This window comes from Sphaerodactylus townsendi, linkage group LG04 (genome assembly GCF_021028975.2).
Source record: "Sphaerodactylus townsendi isolate TG3544 linkage group LG04, MPM_Stown_v2.3, whole genome shotgun sequence".
In the NCBI taxonomy this organism is placed as follows: domain Eukaryota; kingdom Metazoa; phylum Chordata; class Lepidosauria; order Squamata; family Sphaerodactylidae; genus Sphaerodactylus; species Sphaerodactylus townsendi.
The window spans coordinates 39,378,449-39,398,056 of record NC_059428.1 but is presented as its reverse complement, the minus strand read 5'-3'; the positions used below and the strand labels follow the sequence as shown (position 1 = coordinate 39,398,056).

Below are 19,608 nucleotides of genomic sequence, written 5' to 3'. Positions count from 1 at the left end.
GTATGTAGCATTAGTTTGCCTTCCATCTCTGCTAATTTCCCTGAAATATGACAGCTATCAGATCAAGAATTTAATGTAATTACTTCATCCCAACATTATCTGCCTATTTGGGAAGTACCACGGGGCCTGCCATATTCAAATGTTGCCAGAGCAACAAGGGAAGAAGCCACGTCCTTGCCACAATTGTAATGGAACAAATCTACGTCTGAAGCTTGAAGTTGAGAAATGGCAGTTGAACAGAAAAGAATTCTCTGTTGTAGGGTTTTATTCCTGTTCGGAGTCATTCTCTTGAACTAAAGTGATGGTCCCTCTGGATCTCTGTTGCCTTTTGGGTTGTACCACATGGCAACGATTCCCTGTAGTTGCCCATTACCACCGAGTCAGTCAGTTCCACACAGCAACACAAAGGTTTCCAGATGGTGGGTGTAATGATTTTAATGTGTGTGAGTTTAAACTGAGACCTGAGTTGGAGGGAGAAAGGGGAGTGAGAGGGGGATGAGAGAGCAATATGATTGCTTGATTCTAGTGTGTGCATGTGGAGGGCTGTGCTGGACTGGCAGAATGTGACAGGATTTCCAAGTGAATAGACTGAGAGTGTCAAAACTCTACTCAGAGAGAGTTAAAGCTCTGTGTGAGCATGGCAGAATGTGTTAGAGCTTCTGAGTCAAAAGACCAGTGTCTAGAGAATTAGGGTGTCAGAGTGTATACAGAGAATGTCAGAGCCTCAATAAAATGTTAGACAAAATAGACAGAGAGTCTGAGAGAACTAACATTAGTTTGAGGTCTAACAATTGTTCTGTTGCCTTCTCAGTTTAGCTCTTAATATGGCGTCCAGAGGGAAAAACCCTCAGCATGATACAGGTAAAGCCCAGCATGTGAAAGGGGTGCTGAGAGACTCTATAGCATTACTGGAACAGGTAGGTGCACCTGTTCCTTATACATTTGTGGCTTTTGAGCATGTGAAAATAAAACTTGCATAATTGAGGGAGAAATTAGCAGTGTTCATTTGGTTTAAATAACAAAAAAATGGTGCCAGTTCTTGCAGTGGAAGCTTGCAGTGAAAGCAACAGGGTGGCTGATGTTCTCCAGTGCTCTTACTGATGATGCCATCATTGGGTGTGAAAAAGTTTATCATTTGCCCTGTTGCCTTTTCTGCAGTCCCACTTGTCACCTTCTCTTTGCAAAGAGGCAAGCCAGAAAAGAGACGAACACACTGTGCAAGTGCATACTGGAACAAAAAACCCCAGAAATTAGAATTAAAGTTCTAAACTTACTAAAAATACTATTTCAGTATTTAAATGCAGTTTCCTCATGTTTTCAAGCTTGCACTGATTGAAAAAATCATGCAAAAATGGTAGAGATTGAAGTCATACTTGCTAGATGATGGAATGTTTATATTATGGATCTTGAAATATTTTGACAAGGTATCTTAGAAACTAATGGGACATTGAGGATGAGATCTGCCAGAATATTTTCTGCCAGTTAGTTTGTGCCAAAGCATAATATTGTTGTTATTTGGTATCTGTTTCCTCCCTCCTATTATTGGCATCTCAGTAAAGCTTATATGGAAAGCATGGTATAGTGGTTTAGAGCAGGTGGATTCTAATCTGGGGAACTGGGTTTGATTTCCCACTCCTCCACCTTTTTTTCCCTCCTGCATTTTTGTTTGAACTTCTCAGATTTCTCTGCAAACTGGCAGGATTCCCAAATTTTCAGAATTATCTGTTTTCTGATTGTATGCCCCCAGTGCAAGGATTTGTGTATTCACAGTTGGACCCACACTTCAATAAGATAATATTGATAGAGAAAACTCTTGAAAATCAAAGTGAGACTTTTGTCTTCACAGTTGAAGAATTCCCTTTCTAAGCTTCAAAGCAGCTTTGATCACCTGAACAAGACCAAAAATGGGAAGCCTGAAAGTTGATGTCACCGAAATAGAACATTAAGGAGATTGAAGATATTGTTTTGTTGACTAAACTGCTAAGCTTTATTTCCTTTCAATTTTTGCACAAGACTCAACTTGCACATCTAAGAGATATCTAAAGAAATTCTTTTTTTAAAATCTTGTTATTCTATGACTTCTCCTGATTCGTTTGATATCTTTTTGAGAACCATTTCCTGAACTGTGAATAACTGGTATGAGTGAATAATAAACTGTGGTCTGGTAATGATGTGGCTTGCAAATGTAAAGAAAATTTTGGGCAGGGGAGTGTAATATGCACATTCCTCCCTCCCCACACGCTTTAAACATCATAAAAGATGCAGTATAGATTATTTTATAAGGGGTGAAACAACTGAAGATTATATATTTTTTTTCTCTCAAAAGCAGGCTGTTTAAATGGTTCTGTATATGTTCTAGATACCTACTTATGTGTCTACTTTTCCTTTGTAATTTTCCCTCCATCTCTTAAGAGTCATTGTAGTTCTATATCCCCCTATCCATTATCATTTCAGCTCTCAGGATTTCTCAGGGAGTGTCCATATGTATAATAGTGCTATGTTCAAATGTTCTGAATCCCTCAATTATTTTTAAAGACAACAGTAATTATATTCAACAGATTATTCAACAGCATATTGATTGCACAAAGTCCGTTGTAAAACACAAAATCCAGATTTTACATTTTACAGAGTTGCAATCCAGTTCTCCGATCAGGTTTGATTTCTTTTGTAGCACAAATGGAGAGCCCAGCTGTGCTTTAAATAGCATGAAATGGGAATGTTCTTGTGCTACAACTGAGTCATGTTACAATCAGCTACTGGAGAAATGCAAAAGCCTTTTTAAAGGGTTTCTAGAGCAGAATCATTGTGCAATCCATAGGAGAGTTACAGCCTTCTGGGCATATTAACTTGTAAGACTGTTTAGGATTGTCTGGCAAATGTGGGTGCTAGTAAAATCATGGACACTCTGAGATGTAAGCTATAACTGTGACTTCTATTTTAGGGTTTTAATTTCAAAAAGTGCCTTTCTCATTACAGTAAAATTAGTACAGTAAAATAGCTTTAACAGCTGGACCAAAACTACTCAGGCTTTTTCTAAAAACCAAACAAGTACTTGTTGGTGTACAGTACAGACAGAAATGTATGGGAGTAATTAGTGTCAAGGCAGGCATTTTACAGAATATAAAACATAGGAACAGAAGTCCTACATAGGTAAGCAAGTCAGAGATAGATGAAGGCGCTTTCTGTGATGTGTTAGGATTCTGTTGTCCTTTGTGACTTTTTTTGTATTTGAAATGAACACCATGTTGGTCGTTTTATATATGGAGATAAATGTATGGGAGGCTTTGTGACACATCAGAAATGTCTCTGTATGTCAGTATGTGAAAAAGGATCCAATAAAACTGACAAATGATAGTACTCAGTTGTTAAAGCTTAGTTATTTTGAATTCCAACTACTGACTCTCCTTTGCACAGTTGTGTGTCACCAAAACATTATAATTGCATCTAAAGAGCCAAAGTGAAATCATTTCTGATAATGCAACTATTAGAGACGCTCTAACCATCCCATAAAATAACCTAAACCAAGAACTGAATCCTCCAATCACAAATTCCTTGAATTGAAGGACTTTTGGAAGAAGAGGAAAGGCCTGGTTCTATGTTTCTTACGTTCTGAAAGAGTATCTGGTGTTTCAAATAGGTGAAAAAGGAAGCATGAGTCACTTGCTGCTTCCTTTTCTGCTACTAATTTGTAATATGAGAAAACTATCACTGGGTTCATCTATGCCAGTTATTTATCACAGGTGTAGGTTAATTTGAAGTATAAATAACAGTCAGCACTGACAACATGGTGATATTCATATAGGAGTGTTATAGCACAATGTTGAGCCTCCAAGTGAATACTGAAACCTTTGCTTTGGACATCAACTCAACAGTTTATTTAATCCATCATTTAAAAGTATTAGGTTCAATTCAGGCCTATACAACTCTGAAAAGCGAATCAGAAAATGCTGAAGCAGATCATGATACAAATTTAGGTAGACTTTGGGGAAAATGTTTACTTTTCAAAGGGGTCAGTAAGATTCACAGGCAAGAAAATACAATTTGCTAACTTTTAGCATCAACTCTTCATGAAAACAAATGGAAATCTGGTGTTACTGTGCTTGCTTGGTTTTTAAGTTATCACAAGTTATTGGCTAGGATTCTCACATCACGTCTTTAGAGCTTTGAAAACACCTCAACAAAAAAAAGGGGGGGGGGAATGACACATGCTCCTAATGGGCAGGCAAAATTAACTTTTAACACTGAAATAGTGGGCAGCTGTGATGCCAGCTTGAGGAAACTTCTGTGGGGAACAACATTCAGCAAAATGGTGGATGGCATGGAGGATCCCTGAAGTAACCGGAAATTGTTTGGCATGAGCTGTGGGGAAAACAAAAGTGAAAGCTAAGTTGGGGCAAAAAATAGAACGTTCCCTGCTCTCCACATAGCAGCAGGAGATGTCTTGAACTAGCTTGGGGATAAAGGATTGCTAATTTAGCGTTTTCAGAAAAACTACTTTGAGGACAATTTTTTTTCCAAAATGTCTTGAAGGGGGGACTGTGGGCCTTTCCCCACTCTCCCCTATCCCCCCTAAGCCGCGTGCCTGGACGTCCCCATCAAAAGGCGCCCTTTGCAAGAGCGCCAGGAATATCGCGCGCTGGGGGGGGGGCGACAGCGGAAGCGTCGGGGCGGCTGCGCTGTCACCGCCCCTCTTGTGGGGAGTGCCGGGGGATCCCGCGCTACTCTCCTCAAGTAGCGCGGGGCTTAAGGTAAGTGGGGAAAGTCCCTGTGTGGAGTTCCTCCCCCAAATACTTCCCACACACACACATCATCAAGAGCCAGGGGTGTACACTTTTCAATTTCACAGGGGGGTGGGCCTTGGCCAGAGGCCCTGTGACATCAATAGGAGGAGCCAGTCACATTACAGGGAGAGGGCTCCATTGCCACTATCTGTGGAGGTTGGGTCATGGGAGATCTGGGAGGGGCAGAGTTCAGAGTAATAGATGTCTTCTCAGTTCAAGTACATTTTGCGACAAAGCAGAACAATGCCCACAGCCATGACCCCAAAGAAAACCCAGTTTTGCCATCTAGAATTTTATTTATCTTGCTTTCCTAGCACATTGCTTAAAAACTCCACCTTAAAAACAAAGACATCTGGAACAATTATTAAAGCCACATAAATCAGTTTATGGGAAATGATTGCATTCCTGTGCATGGTTTCTGCTCTTTAGGTTCATCTTGTAAAACACATTTGGCTTCAGCAAATGATCTTTAGATAGATGAAATACAACTTTAGCTTTTCATTACCAACACAAATGGTTTCTTTATTTACATTTTTTTAAAATTTCAATGCTATCAAATCTTTTCCTAACCTCCTATTACCCTTTTCCTGCTCCCGCAAGCACCCTCTCCTGCCATATCCCACCTGTCCTTCCCTGTTTCCCTATATATATTGCCTTATCTAAGTACAACTCACTTGTTAAGATGGTACAATTCAAAAATACCCTGTACTTAAATGATACTGAATGTTTGTTATAATTGATGTTCTTTGAATGAACGTATTAGTTATAACATTAAGATCAATTTCCTGTGAGATCTGCTTATGCCCATGAAGAAGAACCACATGATTGAGCCTTGCCTGTCTCATGCTTGACCATAAAAATGTTATTCGACGAAGGCATAAGAATTACCTTTCTGAGATGCAGGAGGAAACAGGTATAGTAAGGCTGGCCATATCCTGAAAAGTTTAGCTAATTCTGGTATTAAGTTATGCATTTTCCTTTGTTCTCCATTAAATAGATCAATCACATCACAAAGAGCTAAAGATTTAACTTTCTGCTCCCTTGCAATATCCCCAAAACATGCCCCAATGAAGCTGTAGATGATTCATTATATCAGTAAGGAACATTAGATCATGCATCTGACAAAAGATCAAAATGACAATGCTTAGCGCACCTATGGATTTACAAACCCCTTGAAAGAATTCTGCAGAACTGGAAAGATTTTAATTCGAAACTCCACCCAACCATGAAGCCCATTAGGGGATCTTGAATCAATCACTCTCTCTTTCTCAGCCTAACCTACCTCACAGTGTTGTGAGAGTGAAAAAGAGAAGACCTGTACACATGTCACATTGAGTGCCTGGGAGAGAGGGGAGTATACAAATCAGACAGACCAAATAGGAAAGGCTCTTCAGAAAGGGCCAAGGTTTGTCCTGTTCTCTACTGCTCACCAGGTATAATCCTCATCCTGCACTTTCTGCTCCTGCAGAAGTGAGGCAGGTATCAACTACATGTGGATCCTTTTTCATGGTGGCTCCCCATCTTTAGAATCCCACATCTGCTAATGCTGCCTTCCCATACTGATAATTTGCTACCAGATTAGAACATTCATATTTGAGCAGGCTTCGAATTGAGTTCTTCTCCCGCCAGTTGGCTTCTTTGCATCTTCTTAGGTAACTGCAAAGGAACTTCTTAGGTACTAGCAAAGAGTTTTACACTATTTGGCTTACTTACTGTACTCTGCTAAGTTGTGTGGGTTCTACAGTTTAGTTTGATAGAATTCTTTGTAATTTTCACTGTTTGTGCCATGAGACATCTCGAGCAGTTTTTGTTGCCATCTAGTATTCCCCAAATTTCATAGGTGTTAGCTACACAGCCCTTTTCTTGTGAACCTACACATCAACAAATCATCTCTCTCCAAAATGCAACCACTGTCGCTGCATTCCTTCTAGATCAGGGGTAGGGAGCCTGCGGCTCGAGAGCCGCATGAGGCTCTTCTGCCCTTGCACTGTGGCTCCACGAGCCAAGCCACCGGCCCCATCCTTGCCCGCCCTGCAGGCAGCAGGGCGGGCGCACCAACTGCCCACAGTCGGCTGGGCCACACTGCGGGCTTCCCCTCTTGCCCGCCCCGTTGGAGCGGGGCGGGCGCTTTCCTGGCGGCCGGGGAGTCCGAGCTGCCGGCTTCATCCTTGCCCGCCTTGCAGGCAGCAGGACGGGCGCATAAATGCGCTTCTCAGAATGAGCGGAGTAAAAGGTAAAAAAAACCCTATATATATAGTGTTATCTTTATTTTAAATGTCAAAAATTATTTGCGGCTCCAAGTGTTTTCTTTTCCCGTGGAAAACGGGTCCAAATGGCTCTATGAGTGTTAAAGGTTCCCTACCCCTGTTCTAGATCACCCCAGACACCATTGCTTCATTCTGCAGGTTCTTCCCTCCACAGACAAACCAGCTATGCCACACAGTCCAAAACAGATGCCTTTCCCTGGTTTCCTCTGAATAGAAGCTATGGCAAACCTGGAGGGTTTTATTTCCTGCAGAGTGGAAATTTTGCTGGTTTTGCCTATGGATACAGCAGAAAGGTAGGGCAGTCCTGTGCCTCAGCTGCCATTGCAAGTGCAACTCTGTCAATATGGCTTGGCACTGGTTTTCTCAGGGAAAACTCAGCCTGCACCCCCCAAACTAAACCCAGGGTGGGGGAGGTCAAACTCCTCAACCCCTCCCAAGTTTACACTTATGCTCAATACATTTTATTTGTGTTGCGCAAAATCAGCCAGAGCCTGTCCTTCGCTTAGTAAACACCACACCCTATACAAGAAATGAAACGAGGAAATGTTGTTTAATCCAAGGTCACGCAGGCATTCAGCGGCCCTTGCAAAGGTAACCAGGAAGAACGATCCGCGGAAAAATCCTCTTTGCCCCCAAGCGCCCTCAGCTCGCACGTCACCCCAAACAAACAGTCTAGCGCGGTCCTGAAACACGTGTTACGGGACATCCTGCGATAAACCGGGCCTCAGCGGCTCCTCCGTTCCGCTGGCAGCCATTGGGCAACGCTCCGTGACGTCACAAAGCAGAGGACGAGCCCGGCATTCCTTGGAAGCCGGAAGCTTCAAAGCGCCGCGAGGACGTTTAGGGGAGAGTGCCAGAAGGGCGGGCGGGTGGCTTAGAGCGGGGCAAGGTGGAGCTGCTGGGAGGAAGGGAGTCAGCCAATGGTGGCTGCCACAGGAAGAGCGCGTGGGGCTCGGCTGCAGAGTTTGTGCATTTTCTGTGCCAGCCTGAACAGTTGGCTGCAATGCAACAAGAGTCATCGGGAGTCTACCGGTGGGTTGGGTAGGGAGAGGCTACAGGTAGGGTGTTCTGCCTGGCGGGGGTGGGGGCGCAGGTGAGCCAGCGGACGGGACATGTATCTGCCGCGCTGGTGTGGGGCTGGGATTATAGCAGAGGCAGAAGGGAGATCCGAGTCCCCGGTGTGCCTTTCGCACGTGTAGTCAACGATTTCCAAAGTGGTCTTTGGGCTGGAGACTTGAATGAAAAGTTTCTCAGCAGGATTTTTAAATTATTGTTTATTCTGTGCTGCAAAGATCTTATTTTGCTTTGGCTGCAGGGAAAAGGTGTGGCTGTTGCTCGAGGAGGATCAGGCACGATGAAACCTCTCAAAAAGAAACCTAAAGGCGCCGAGATGGAGGAAACCCTCTGTTGCTGTGAGTACCTGGATCAGACGGGGGAGAGGAGCCACCTGGCGGCCTGTCTTTGTAACTGTGAGGATCTCGACGAGTGCTGTGAAAGGTAAACTGAAGTGTGTGCCTCCTGCTGCTCCTGCTGCTTTGTGTATCTTGGGTGTGATCAGGGAACCCAGAGCCCCCAATCCAACTATCTGTTCCCTTTCCCATAATACAACCTGAGTATCTTTGAGTGAATTTCCTCTTGGGGACAGCCACTTTTAAGAATACTTCTACAAGGACCCCAAAGCAGGCAGAAATGCAGCATAATCTCTTTAATGAGTGCTGAAAAGCTTCACTTGCTGAGTTGCTGCATCTCTTGTGGCTTTTTAATGCCCAGGAAGCTTGCCAGGAAAAACGTGGCCGCTGCAATGTTAGTTTGGGAGGCTGACCTGCTCTGCAGGTGCTCATGGTTCCAAAATATTTTTCCGCTGCACTGGAGAATGCTTGAGATTTAAAGGCAAGTGTTTCTTTCTTTCTCTAAAGCAGTGTTTCCCAACCTTTTTTCATTCACGTACCTCTTTGGCAACCCATTTCCCAAAAATTGTACCCTCATATTAGCAAAATCATTATGTCATTCTTTTTGCTCCAAATACTCTTGATGTGTACCCCAGGGGTATTCTTACCCCAGGTTGTGAATGACCACTAAACAAATGTACTTGTATTGTTGGGAAACTCTGCAAGTGTTTTCCCATTCATGTTTTAGCATAGCTTACCCACCAAAATTTAATTCGCTGTTCTTGCCTAAAGGGAAGAAGAAATAATTGGCCATAGACTGTCACAATACATAAAGGGAGAAGCTGGTTCTTCTTCTGGTGGTGGGGCGGGGGGCGGGGGGGCATTAAGTCACAGCTGACTTATGATGATCCTGAAGGGCAAGAGACATTTGGAGATTGGTTTGCCATTGCCTGCCTCTGCAGTCACACCCCTGGTATCGGAGGTCTCCTATTTAAATACTAGTTAAATTCATCAGGGCCACTTGGCACACTACCTGTATTGCTTAATAAACCCTGTTCAAAGGAGAGCCATATTGCTCGCCAGGTTTAATGTTATGCCTTCCGCCTTGTAACACGGCAGATTTAACAAGCAAGAAAAATCAAATAGATTGTGCCTGTGTAATGCTGGCTCAGTTGAATCTCTGGCCCACCAATTATTACACTGTCCCAGATTTAGAAAATCAAATCCAAGTATGTGAATCTTACTCCTTTACATTTACTTGATCTCCCCGATTTTTTTAGATTACACTATTTGATGGACAATCCTGATCCTTTTCTCTGTATGATAGTGGCAGACTTTCTCCTGGAAATTATTAAATGCCAGTAGATTTCCTTTCACTTAACATTTATTTCCTGTACTGTATATTTATGTGTTTTTTAAATCAGTTCTTTACTATTGTTGTCTATGCCAATAAAGGCTTGCTGAACTGTAGTTAAATTCGTGATTTTTCCTAGAAGATAAATAAATGTTAGGTCTGGAGTGACTTGGCTGTATAGGTTACAAAATATTCCTTGTCTGTTCACAGTAAATATTGTAGCTGCCACCAGGATGGGAATCTGCCGCCTTGCACTGGTATTATAGCAGAAGGGGACCATCCTTTGTCAGAGTTGCTCTTGCTGATAATTCTTTCTCCTGCACTGGCATCATGACTGTCCCCAATTGCTGTAGATGCAATGAAGTTTGAAGACAGATGTGATATTGATTTCAGGGATTGAAGTTCATCAAAGCATTGTGATAAATGGTGGATAGTATACAGTATTGTCATTAAGACATTCAAACTCCATTTCATCTAATCCAGTACGTTTTAGTTTTTAAATCAGTTACAGTGGAGGTAACATCAAAGAACAGAGGCATCTCATGTTCCACCCAGCTGCAGCCTAGGTTGAGTGTATATCCACTTTGATAATGTTACATTATTCATTCTATTTTGTGAATAGCCAAGCTCTTATACACCCTCCCGAGTAATCTTTTTTGGTCCACTTCAAATGGACTGTGCTATTTTGGCCTCTGTGCTCTGGCATTATTAATGTTTCAGGAACATTGCAATCAGCTTCCTAACAAGGGAGGCTTGAAGAAGTCCAGCCATTTTCCTTCGCAATTGCACACAGAGTCTAGTAGGACTCAGAATAAAATAAATAAAAATGCAGTCGAGTCCTAATCTAAGAGAGTCAGAAGCTTTGCAACAAAATCACCACACATCCTTGAGTATTGTAAAGGCACTATGAACTCATAGTGTGCTTTAATATTCTTTTGTGCATTTGTCAAGTGTGGTGAATGGTTTCCTATAATAGGTTCTGATAAATTTTCTTTGGCTCTGGAAACCAGACCAAATTTTTAGGAGCCAGACACAGAATCCTGAAGGCTGAAATATGAATTTTCTAATTTCTGGTACTATGAAAAATACTTGACACCACAGTGACATTTCTAGGTGCCATGGTGACCTAGCACCCAGGATTTATCAAGCCCTATCCTGATTCTGTTTTCAACCATTTGTAGTATCGGTAGAGGCCTTCTTTCCCAAGAAGTGAAAGCTCAGGCAAAAATATGGCAAATTCTGATTTCTTAAAATCAGATTTCCCATGGCATTGTAGTTTTGGGCTGTTGCTTGGCTGTCCTTGCAGAAGATTGTGCACTCCATGTCTTTAAAAGTACACAATTCTCTCCAACAGCATATGAAAGTGTTTCAAGTGGCTGAATCTTAGAGGCTCTGGCATAAAGGGATGGGGTGAGGTAGATGATCATTCAGATGTCTGGGCCTGGCCTTTTCATTTTTATGTGAGCTGAAAACTGTCCTTTCCACCATTTTAATAATCTTTTAATAATATGTCCTCATTATTTAATAAATGATTATTTTTGTATTGTCACCCACCTGAGATCTTTCCAAGGTGGGAAAAAGGAGAAATACAAAAACATTCTAAATAAATAAATTCCCTGACAGGTGGCTGACTTGCCGACCCTTGCCTCCTGGAAATTTAGAAAGAATTTCAGACACCTTCATGGACCGCTTCCGTTTCCCATGGCCTAGGGGGGCTGTGAAGATCGATATCAGTCTCCTCCCACCAGTTATTCTGCTTCCCGTCTTCCTTCACATAGCAGCCTTGCACTTCCTCCTCGCTCTCATCATTGTTGTGTCACTTCCTGTCCTGGTGCTGTGGTACTACTACCTCACACACAGGAAGAAGGGTCGGACTCTCTTCTTCTTGAGTCTAGGGCTTTTTTCCCTGGGCTATATGTACTTTGTGTTCCTCCAGCAAGTGGTTCCCCAAGGCCACGTGGGGCGTAACCAGGTGCTGATTCTCACCTGTGGTTTAATCCTCATGCTGGTGGCTCTGTCTCGAGTCAAGAGAGATCCTGGCTACATTTGCTGCCAAATGAGCAGTGACAATGCACTTTGTCAAGGCAACAACAATAACAACATCTCGAGCCCGAATGGCCTGGGGAGTACCAACGGGCATTACAGAGCAGCTCTATCTGGCAGTGCTACAAACAGTCTCACCAAGGGCTATTCTCGCCCATTGAAAGAGGAACCAGGTGGGATCACGGAGGACTGGTGCTCCAAGTGTCGGCTTGTTAGGCCAGCCCGAGCTGGGCACTGCCGGATATGTGGCAGGTGTGTGAAGAGATTGGACCACCACTGTGTCTGGTATGTTCTTTGGAGTTTCAGTGTCATGTTTCTTTCTGATGCTTGTGCTACCTGTGAGCTGTGATTCCTCTTGAAATTTTCCTACTTCATTTAGGATCTTTTGGCACATGGTTGTTAATGTGGTCCTTTTAAGCAGGAGGCCTCTTCCTATAGTTCTTATCACCCTGGTGGGCGTGCATCTTGTCAGTAAAAAGGCACAGGCTCCCATAGTGTTACTGATACAAATTAAGCAGTTTATTGGAAATCACCTTTGCTCAATACGCTACAAAAGCAAATGGCGAACTGAATCAGATGATCAGTGCATGAATACATATGAGCTAGAGATAGGCTACTACAACCTGTTTAGACTACTGACAGTTGCATGCCCACTGGCCATTTGGGTTGGGCTTCAAATCTAATCTTTGGTTTAACCTGCATTTCAGAATTTGTTGAGGTCTATTTTGTTCTGCTGTTCTAAAACCAGAAGTTGAGTTAATGACATGAATCTGAGCTGTATCTGGAGAGATCACCGCCCAGAGCCGTCAGGGGATGGGGTGGTATATAAATATAATTAATAAATAAATAAAATAAATCTTTTAAAAACAATTATTTTTTTGATATTTTAGCCATCTTATTCCAGGCATGATGTAGTCTACTTGGGCGGAAGATTCAAACCTGTAGTTGGACAAATTTGCATACTTAAAGTTTACCAAGCAGCACACAGTGATATTGCAATGAAGGTTCTGCTTTGGGAATGTTTTCCCCCCAAGAAGCTAGATGGAGGAACAGGGCTTTCTGCAGTGGGACAGAAAATAGCCTAAAAGTGAAGCTGATTTCTGAGCCTTTGTTTCCTAAATCAGTATCTGTACACGTGAGGAGTAAATGCTTGGAACAGTGAAAATTCCAGCTCTCTGGTTGATGGCAGTACCTACTAGGTTTGGTGTTTTGAACTTGCTGGGAAGCAGAATTTGCACAGCCCTGGCTCCAGCTTTGCTGGTCAACAAACCAGAGTTTTCTAGCATTTCTCATTCACTCAGTTGGTGCCTAGACACCATCCACTAGGATCTTGGTATTTGGGGTTAATAGTCCCATAGCTGCCCTCAAGTGTTAGAGCTGTTCCTTCAGGTTCCTCTTCATGTGAATATGTATTGAAAATATAGTTTGTATGAATGTGTGTTTACTGTCTAACAGGCATTAGTGTGCATTGCTTATTTCTTTTCAGTGGTGGTGAAGGATCCTTAAGTGGAATGAGGCAAGATACTCTTTGATGCTTTGGGTTGTTTCCAGAACTACTTTATCTTAAAGTGTTTTTCTTTCCTTTGCCCCTTGGAGGATTAACAGTTGTGTTGGAGAACAGAACCACCTGGCCTTTATCCTTGTGCTCTTCCTTTTTTTGCTTACCTCAGTATATGGGATTTCTTTGACTCTGGACACCATTTGCAGGGGAAAAGCTACCATCAAGGCGCTGTTCTACTGCCCTGGGGTCTATGCAGACTACAGGTGAGAGAAATGCTCTGTAACTGATGGAGGCTGTGGTGGCTTGACTCCTTGTGTCTCTGACAAGGTTCTAGTCTGGGTTCCTTCTGCTGCCTTTTCCTGAGGATCATCCTTGGAGTTCACAAATATTAAAAGTGTTTGTAGGCACACATTTCATAGATTAAACCCTGGGGAGAATCTTGCCTTCTGTGCTGCGAAAATCAGGTCTTTTCTTGTCCCTGCTCCCAGAGTCTATCTGAAGTAGAGGAACTGGCTCTTTCCAGCTTGGAAAGCTAAATGTAAGCCTGGAAGCTAAATGTAAAATGTCAGTCTTGGTATCTGTATACTGTTGGTCCCCTGAGGGCAATGTGGCCAAGCTGGATTGGCAGCTCCCACTTTCACCAGAACAGCTGCGTAGAACAGGTAAGCTGGCCGTTGAGCAGCAGTTCTTTAGGCATTGATATAGCCCTGTGCTTGTTTTGTTTCATTGATTTGGGTTTCTCCCCTCCCTTTTCCACTGGTGTTCCTCAAGAAGCTTGCAGCTTAGTAAAATCAGAAACAAGATTACCAAACCAAGAATCTCTGTAACATGGATACCACTTGGTCCCTCTGAACACAGAGGAGGGGAGAAGTGGAAGGGACATTCCTTATGGTGATTTTGGAAAATAATCTTGAAGATGTCCTCTAATTGGGTGTTTCCAGGGGGAAGGGGAGACTGTAATTTGTTCTAAAACAATATGAAAGGGGGAGGGGACTGTGTTTGTCACTCTGCTCATGTTATTTTGCTCATCTTAAATGTTTCTTTGCTTTTTGTTCTTTACTTCTAGTTCTGCACTGTCATTCACCTGTGTATGGTATTGTGCCATTGTAACCTCTGGAATGGGCTACATCCTTCTCATTCAGCTCTTGAACATCAGCTATAATGTAACGGAGAGGGAAGCTCGGATTGCATTGCGGGAGAACTCTGGCCGCAGACTGTTCTGCGGGATGGCAGTCGACCCAGGCCTTTACAATCGGGGCTTCCTGCACAACTGGATCCAGTTCCTTACCTTGGGTTCTCCTGCTCTAGAGCCCTCCATTGAAGCCATTGTATAAAGAGGCTGAATTGGTCACTTTTGAGTTAGCTCATTTAATCATCAGTGTCTTAAGCCATTTAAAGGCAGATAGCTCTCAATTGCTGGGAGCTAGAGAGTTGAATGCACAGTCTGTTAAGCCATATTGCAAACCAGAACGCTCTTAAAACAGGCACTATTCTGCAGGATCAGCAGGAAAGACCCAAGTGTGAAAGTGACTTCACTGCTATGTGTATTCATAACTTGATGCCTGCAGTCCTCCCAGTTGTATGAAACAATCATTATAGATCACACACCATAGATCAGGGGTAGGGAACCTGCTGCTCTCCAGATGTTCAGGAACTACAATTCCCATCAGCCTCTCCCAGCATGGCCAATTGGCCATGCTGACAGAGGCTGATGGGAATTGTAGTTCCTGAACATCTGGAGAGCCGCAGGTTTCCTACCCCTGCCATAGATGAAGCTTTAGCAGCACCCAATACAGCCTCTGATCCTCTGCTTTTCTGTGGTGGATGTTCTTACATTCACCTGTGGGTCACCAAGTGATAAGTGAATCATCAGTCAGCAGGGCACTTTACTTCTGTGTAGGGATTGTCTGTGTAATGAGTAAACTGTAATTGTTGGGGTTTATCGAGGAGTATACTTTTCTGTTCCAATGATGACTTTAAGGCAGTGCTTCTAAAACCAAAAGGCGGAAGGCTGGTGACAGCAGCTAGAGACTTCGCTTGAATTCTATGCCACATTCCTTCATAGTTCTTTCAACCTTTTCTCTACTGCAGCACTCACTTCCTCTGCTGATAATATTTCTGCATGCTCGAAGGCTCCTGGAAAACATTGATCTTCCATACACGGAAGTGCTGTCTGTAGAGGAAAGTCTCTGCAGTGACTAGAAAGAAATGCAAGGGAAATGCAGTCATAAAGTCCAAGACGTGATTTTCCAGGGAGGAAGAAGATCCTGCAGGTATTGTTGAAGGCTTTCACAGTTGGACTCAGCTGGTTGTTGCAAATTTTCCGGAAATCCCTCAACAACCAATCCTGCAGGTACTTTCCTCCTAGTGACAGGTTTAGCATTGGTGTCACCCCTGTGCACAGTAACTGCCACATTGGAATTTTTGGCCACAGCTTTTTCTTGATTTTAGGAGGATGTCCCTTTTTCATTTTCTCCTAAGGCCTGTGCTGGATTAGTACCTTAATTGGTAGAGCCTTAGGTGCACCCCAGCAATCGATGTGTACATTTTGTGCACACAGCTAGTGAAGGAGTAGCTGCTGGTAGATTCTTGGGCTCAAGAGGTGATGTTTACAAGAGGACCAAAAAGTTTGGGGAATGGCACTAGGGTGACTTAATATTTCATAGTGAAACAAGGGCAAATGATTGATCTTTGGTTTTATTGTAAATCTTCTATGTCTCAAAGAAGGTGGGGGGGGGGGATATTTTTAAAAAGTTTTCTGCGCTCCCATCCTTCTGCCAGCATTATTTCACTGGGTTTTTCTCCATCTTCTCTCGGTAGAGCAAAGATCTGTTAGCAGTCTTTTAAGTGCCTTTGATGTTTTTCTTAGCCATTTATGAGGACAGAATAGAGCAGGGGAGCTTTGTATTAAAATTAAAGGTAATCAATGCCCTGTGCAAGCACCAGGTTATTACTGACCTTATTAGATGACGTTACATCACCTTAAGTAGACAGACTGTTTACGGGGTAGTTAGCCATTGCTTTCTCCAGCCATCTACACTTTACTGCCAGCAAGCTGGCTACTCATTTTACTGACCTCAAAAGAATGGAAGGCTGAGTCAACCTTGAGCTTCCGTTAGGGTCGAACCCAGGTTGTGAGTAGAGCTTTGCCTGCAGTACTGTAGCATACCTATCTGTGCCATGGGGCTCTGTAATACCATTTCATCTCTTCCCTCATAGAGTTCTGGGCACTCCAACATTCTGTCCACCTCTTTGTCAGCCCATTATTGTCTCCATAAATTCATACCCTTGCCCCATTCCAAGGTGGCTCAGATAAGAGTAAAAAAAATGCTCATGAGGCACTTTTAATCACTTTAATTATTACAGCACAAGTGTTTGTATTTCTGTAAAGGGTTCTCCCATCCAATACATTTATTGCCACATAAGCTTTTGTGAGCCAGAGCCTATTTATGGGAGTCTGGTTTCTAAAAGTTTATGCTACAATCAGCCTTAAAATGTCTCAAGACAATGTTTATACCCTTTTCAACAAGAAGAACTAAGAATTGTAACTTTATTTACCACATGCTTTGTTTTAGAATGCTCCACTTGGATCCTAGTGCCTTCCAAACATAACTAGGTAGGCACTAGGACCCAAGCTGAGCATTCTGAAACAAAGAGAGTCCAGCATGTGGTGAATGAAGTTACAGTTCTACTTCATTCTTTCTGTTGAAATGTGTATAGGCTTCAGCACACTAACATGTACTCTGTAAGATGAAAGTTGAAATCTATATTACGTTCTGCTTTTCAGATTACAATCCAAAGTAGTTAAAGGAATTTTATTTATTTCATTTAATGCTCTGCCTTTTCTCCTAAGTGAAAATTTGCAGCATTCCTTTCTCTTCCACGTTTAGCCTCACAACAATTCTGTAAAGTAGGTTAGACTGTGTGTGTGTGTGACTGGCTGAAAGTTTCCATGGTATTGATTCCATGGTAGAGTGGAGATTTGAACCTGGGTTTCCCACATCCTGGTCTAAGAGTGTAACCACTACACTGGAGAACCAGTGTGATGGTGTGGTTAAAAGCAGGTGGATTCTGATCTGGAGAACTGGGTTTGATTCCCCACTCCTGTACATGAAACCGCCTGGGGGACCTTGGGCTAGTCACAGTTCTCTCAGAAGTCTCTCAGCCCCACCTTCCTTACCAGTTGTCTGCTGTGGGGAGAAGAGAAAGGAGTTTGTAAGGTGCCTTTAATCTCCTTACAAGAGAGAAAGGTGGGGTATAAATCCAAACTCCTTTTACACTCACTGATACTTAAATATTATTTTGAGGGAGTTGTGATCCTCAGCTGAGCTGTACTCGGGCATGATGGAGGGATGCCTGAGTTTTTTCTACCTTCCCTTTGATAGTTCTGTTAAAGACGATTGGATGCTGGGGACTTCGAACAGGAGCTGAACTCAGCTATGCTGTGGGCTAAAATAGTGCTTTCCCTTTGGACTAGTCAACAGCAGCTGGATGTTTTCATAGTGGCTTGTTATAGAAAAAAAATACTGTGTGTCAGAAAATTGATATATGCCACTTGCCTGGAATGTAGTTCATACTTTTAACTGTCTTTTGTATTATTTATTTGGGGCTTTGGTCTTAATTATAGACTCCTTGTCTTGTCTTAACAGCCAAATATTATCAAAATCATTTGTATAGTTAAAAATTTAGACAGATTTAAGTGCCATTTGTATAGGATTAAAAAGCAGTGGAACTGGGGAGCTGATGGGTATTATGTTGTAGAAAACTATTGTATAAGCTTTGCTATGTTCTGTCCTTTCTTCCTGCCGAATAATTAGTCTACAACAAGAAACCTGAGGGGGTTAGCAATCTGAATTAACTGCTCTTTGAAACTTGAGATGTTCAGTTAGACGTGTAAACATGTTCTGTAGTTCATACTTTATAACATTCTCATTAGCCTTATCATTGTCTGAAAAGGGGGAGAGTGACACTGGAGACTTAAACTAGCTTTGTTTCCCAGAGAGATTTTCCTCATTTTAGAAAAGAATAAATTGTCCCATTGAGGACTTGAGCTGTGCCTTGACAGCAGTACAAGCACACCATTACACAAGTTTCAAGTTGAAATGAAGCTGTATTTTGCACTGACTTAAATGTTTTAGCACAGCGGTGTGTGCAGTTTGTATTTCAGGGGTAATGGAAGTGGTGGAGGAACTGGTGCTTCGGAGCCAAGAATTATCAACCAGCTTCTCTTTCACCACCTATTTTTTTTCTTCATCTGGTATTTGAAGGAATTTAAGGAAGCAAGTTGTTCAGTGACCAATGGAAAATCATATATTTTCACGTTGTGGTAAATACATAAAGCTGACAGAATGTAATAAGTATACAGCAGGGGAAAAATTAAGATGGGCACTAGCCTATTTGAACAGGAAATAGGTTAAGCAGAACTGAGACTGGACAAATATCCTTTGCCTGTTGTGGGAAGGAATTATGTGCCACCCACGGATGCACCTGAGGCCAGTAGTCACTTATTTGTTTTTCACTGAATAGATTACATCATGTGTGATTTAAGATAAGGCACATTATGGGAAGAAAAGGTTGGAAAGGCAGTTCAGTGTGGCTGCAAATAGGTTCTTTTAGAGGTTTCTTAAGTACTCTTATTCACTGCAGCAAATAAGTACCACTGCCTAGTAGTTTTTACAGAAAATCAAGCTATACGTGTATATATATATATTTCATGTAAAGGGTATAATTTTCAGCCTTTGTTTTGGCACATGTATTTGCTAGAAGAGGGTCTGACTTTTGGGGCATGCATATAAAAAATCAGAGACCTATCTGTCATTCTGGTGAAAATTAAAAACGCCCATATTCTCATATGTAGAAGAGCATAAAACTGAACAAAACCAGGTAAATTAACCCAGCAGTATGTGACACCCCCACCCCCCCACTCTTGGGTTTCTAGTTTATAATTTTGAAACATTTTTTTACCTGCTCTAAACTGTGTTCTCTTTATAGATGTATAGTGAGATTTTGGTCCTCAGTGCAGCACCAGAGACAAAGCTACACAATCCTGAATCTTCTGTGAGCACAGCTGTGTTCACTGTGCGAGTAAACTGCCGCCCCTTCCCAGACATGCATTTGTGTTCTAAGGTTCTAAGTGATTGATCTGAGATTTTCCACTCTAATGACATGTAAAATGCAATTTTTCCTTGTGGGCCATCAGCATTTCAGATGCCCTCCATGTTTTTAATGGTGCTTTTTCTTTCAGAGTAGATTGCTTTCCAGTGTCTTAAAATAA

The 19,608-nt window shown here is 42.4% G+C and overlaps 2 protein-coding genes across 4 annotated transcripts in view; both read left to right on the top strand.

Moving 5' to 3' along the window:
• GRAMD1C (GRAM domain containing 1C) overlaps window positions 1–3,357 on the top strand; it is a 58,922-nt gene extending 55,565 nt beyond the window's left edge. For all 3 annotated transcript variants that reach the window (XM_048495618.1, XM_048495619.1, XM_048495617.1), the window contains 2 exons: window positions 812–917; window positions 1,847–3,357. In XM_048495618.1, the coding sequence (XP_048351575.1) occupies window positions 812–917; window positions 1,847–1,924 (184 nt within the window). In that variant the 3' untranslated portion in view covers window positions 1,925–3,357. The remainder of the gene's footprint in view (window positions 1–811; window positions 918–1,846) is intronic.
• A 4,585-nt stretch (window positions 3,358–7,942) lies between these two features.
• ZDHHC23 (zinc finger DHHC-type palmitoyltransferase 23) lies at window positions 7,943–14,948 on the top strand. Its single transcript, XM_048494503.1, has 5 exons — window positions 7,943–8,080; window positions 8,364–8,545; window positions 11,414–12,118; window positions 13,430–13,597; window positions 14,401–14,948. Exons 2-5 carry the CDS (start codon window positions 8,403–8,405, stop codon window positions 14,666–14,668), a joined length of 1,284 nt encoding a protein of 427 aa, XP_048350460.1. The 5' UTR covers window positions 7,943–8,080; window positions 8,364–8,402; the 3' UTR covers window positions 14,669–14,948.
• Window positions 14,949–19,608: the final 4,660 nt, after the last annotated feature.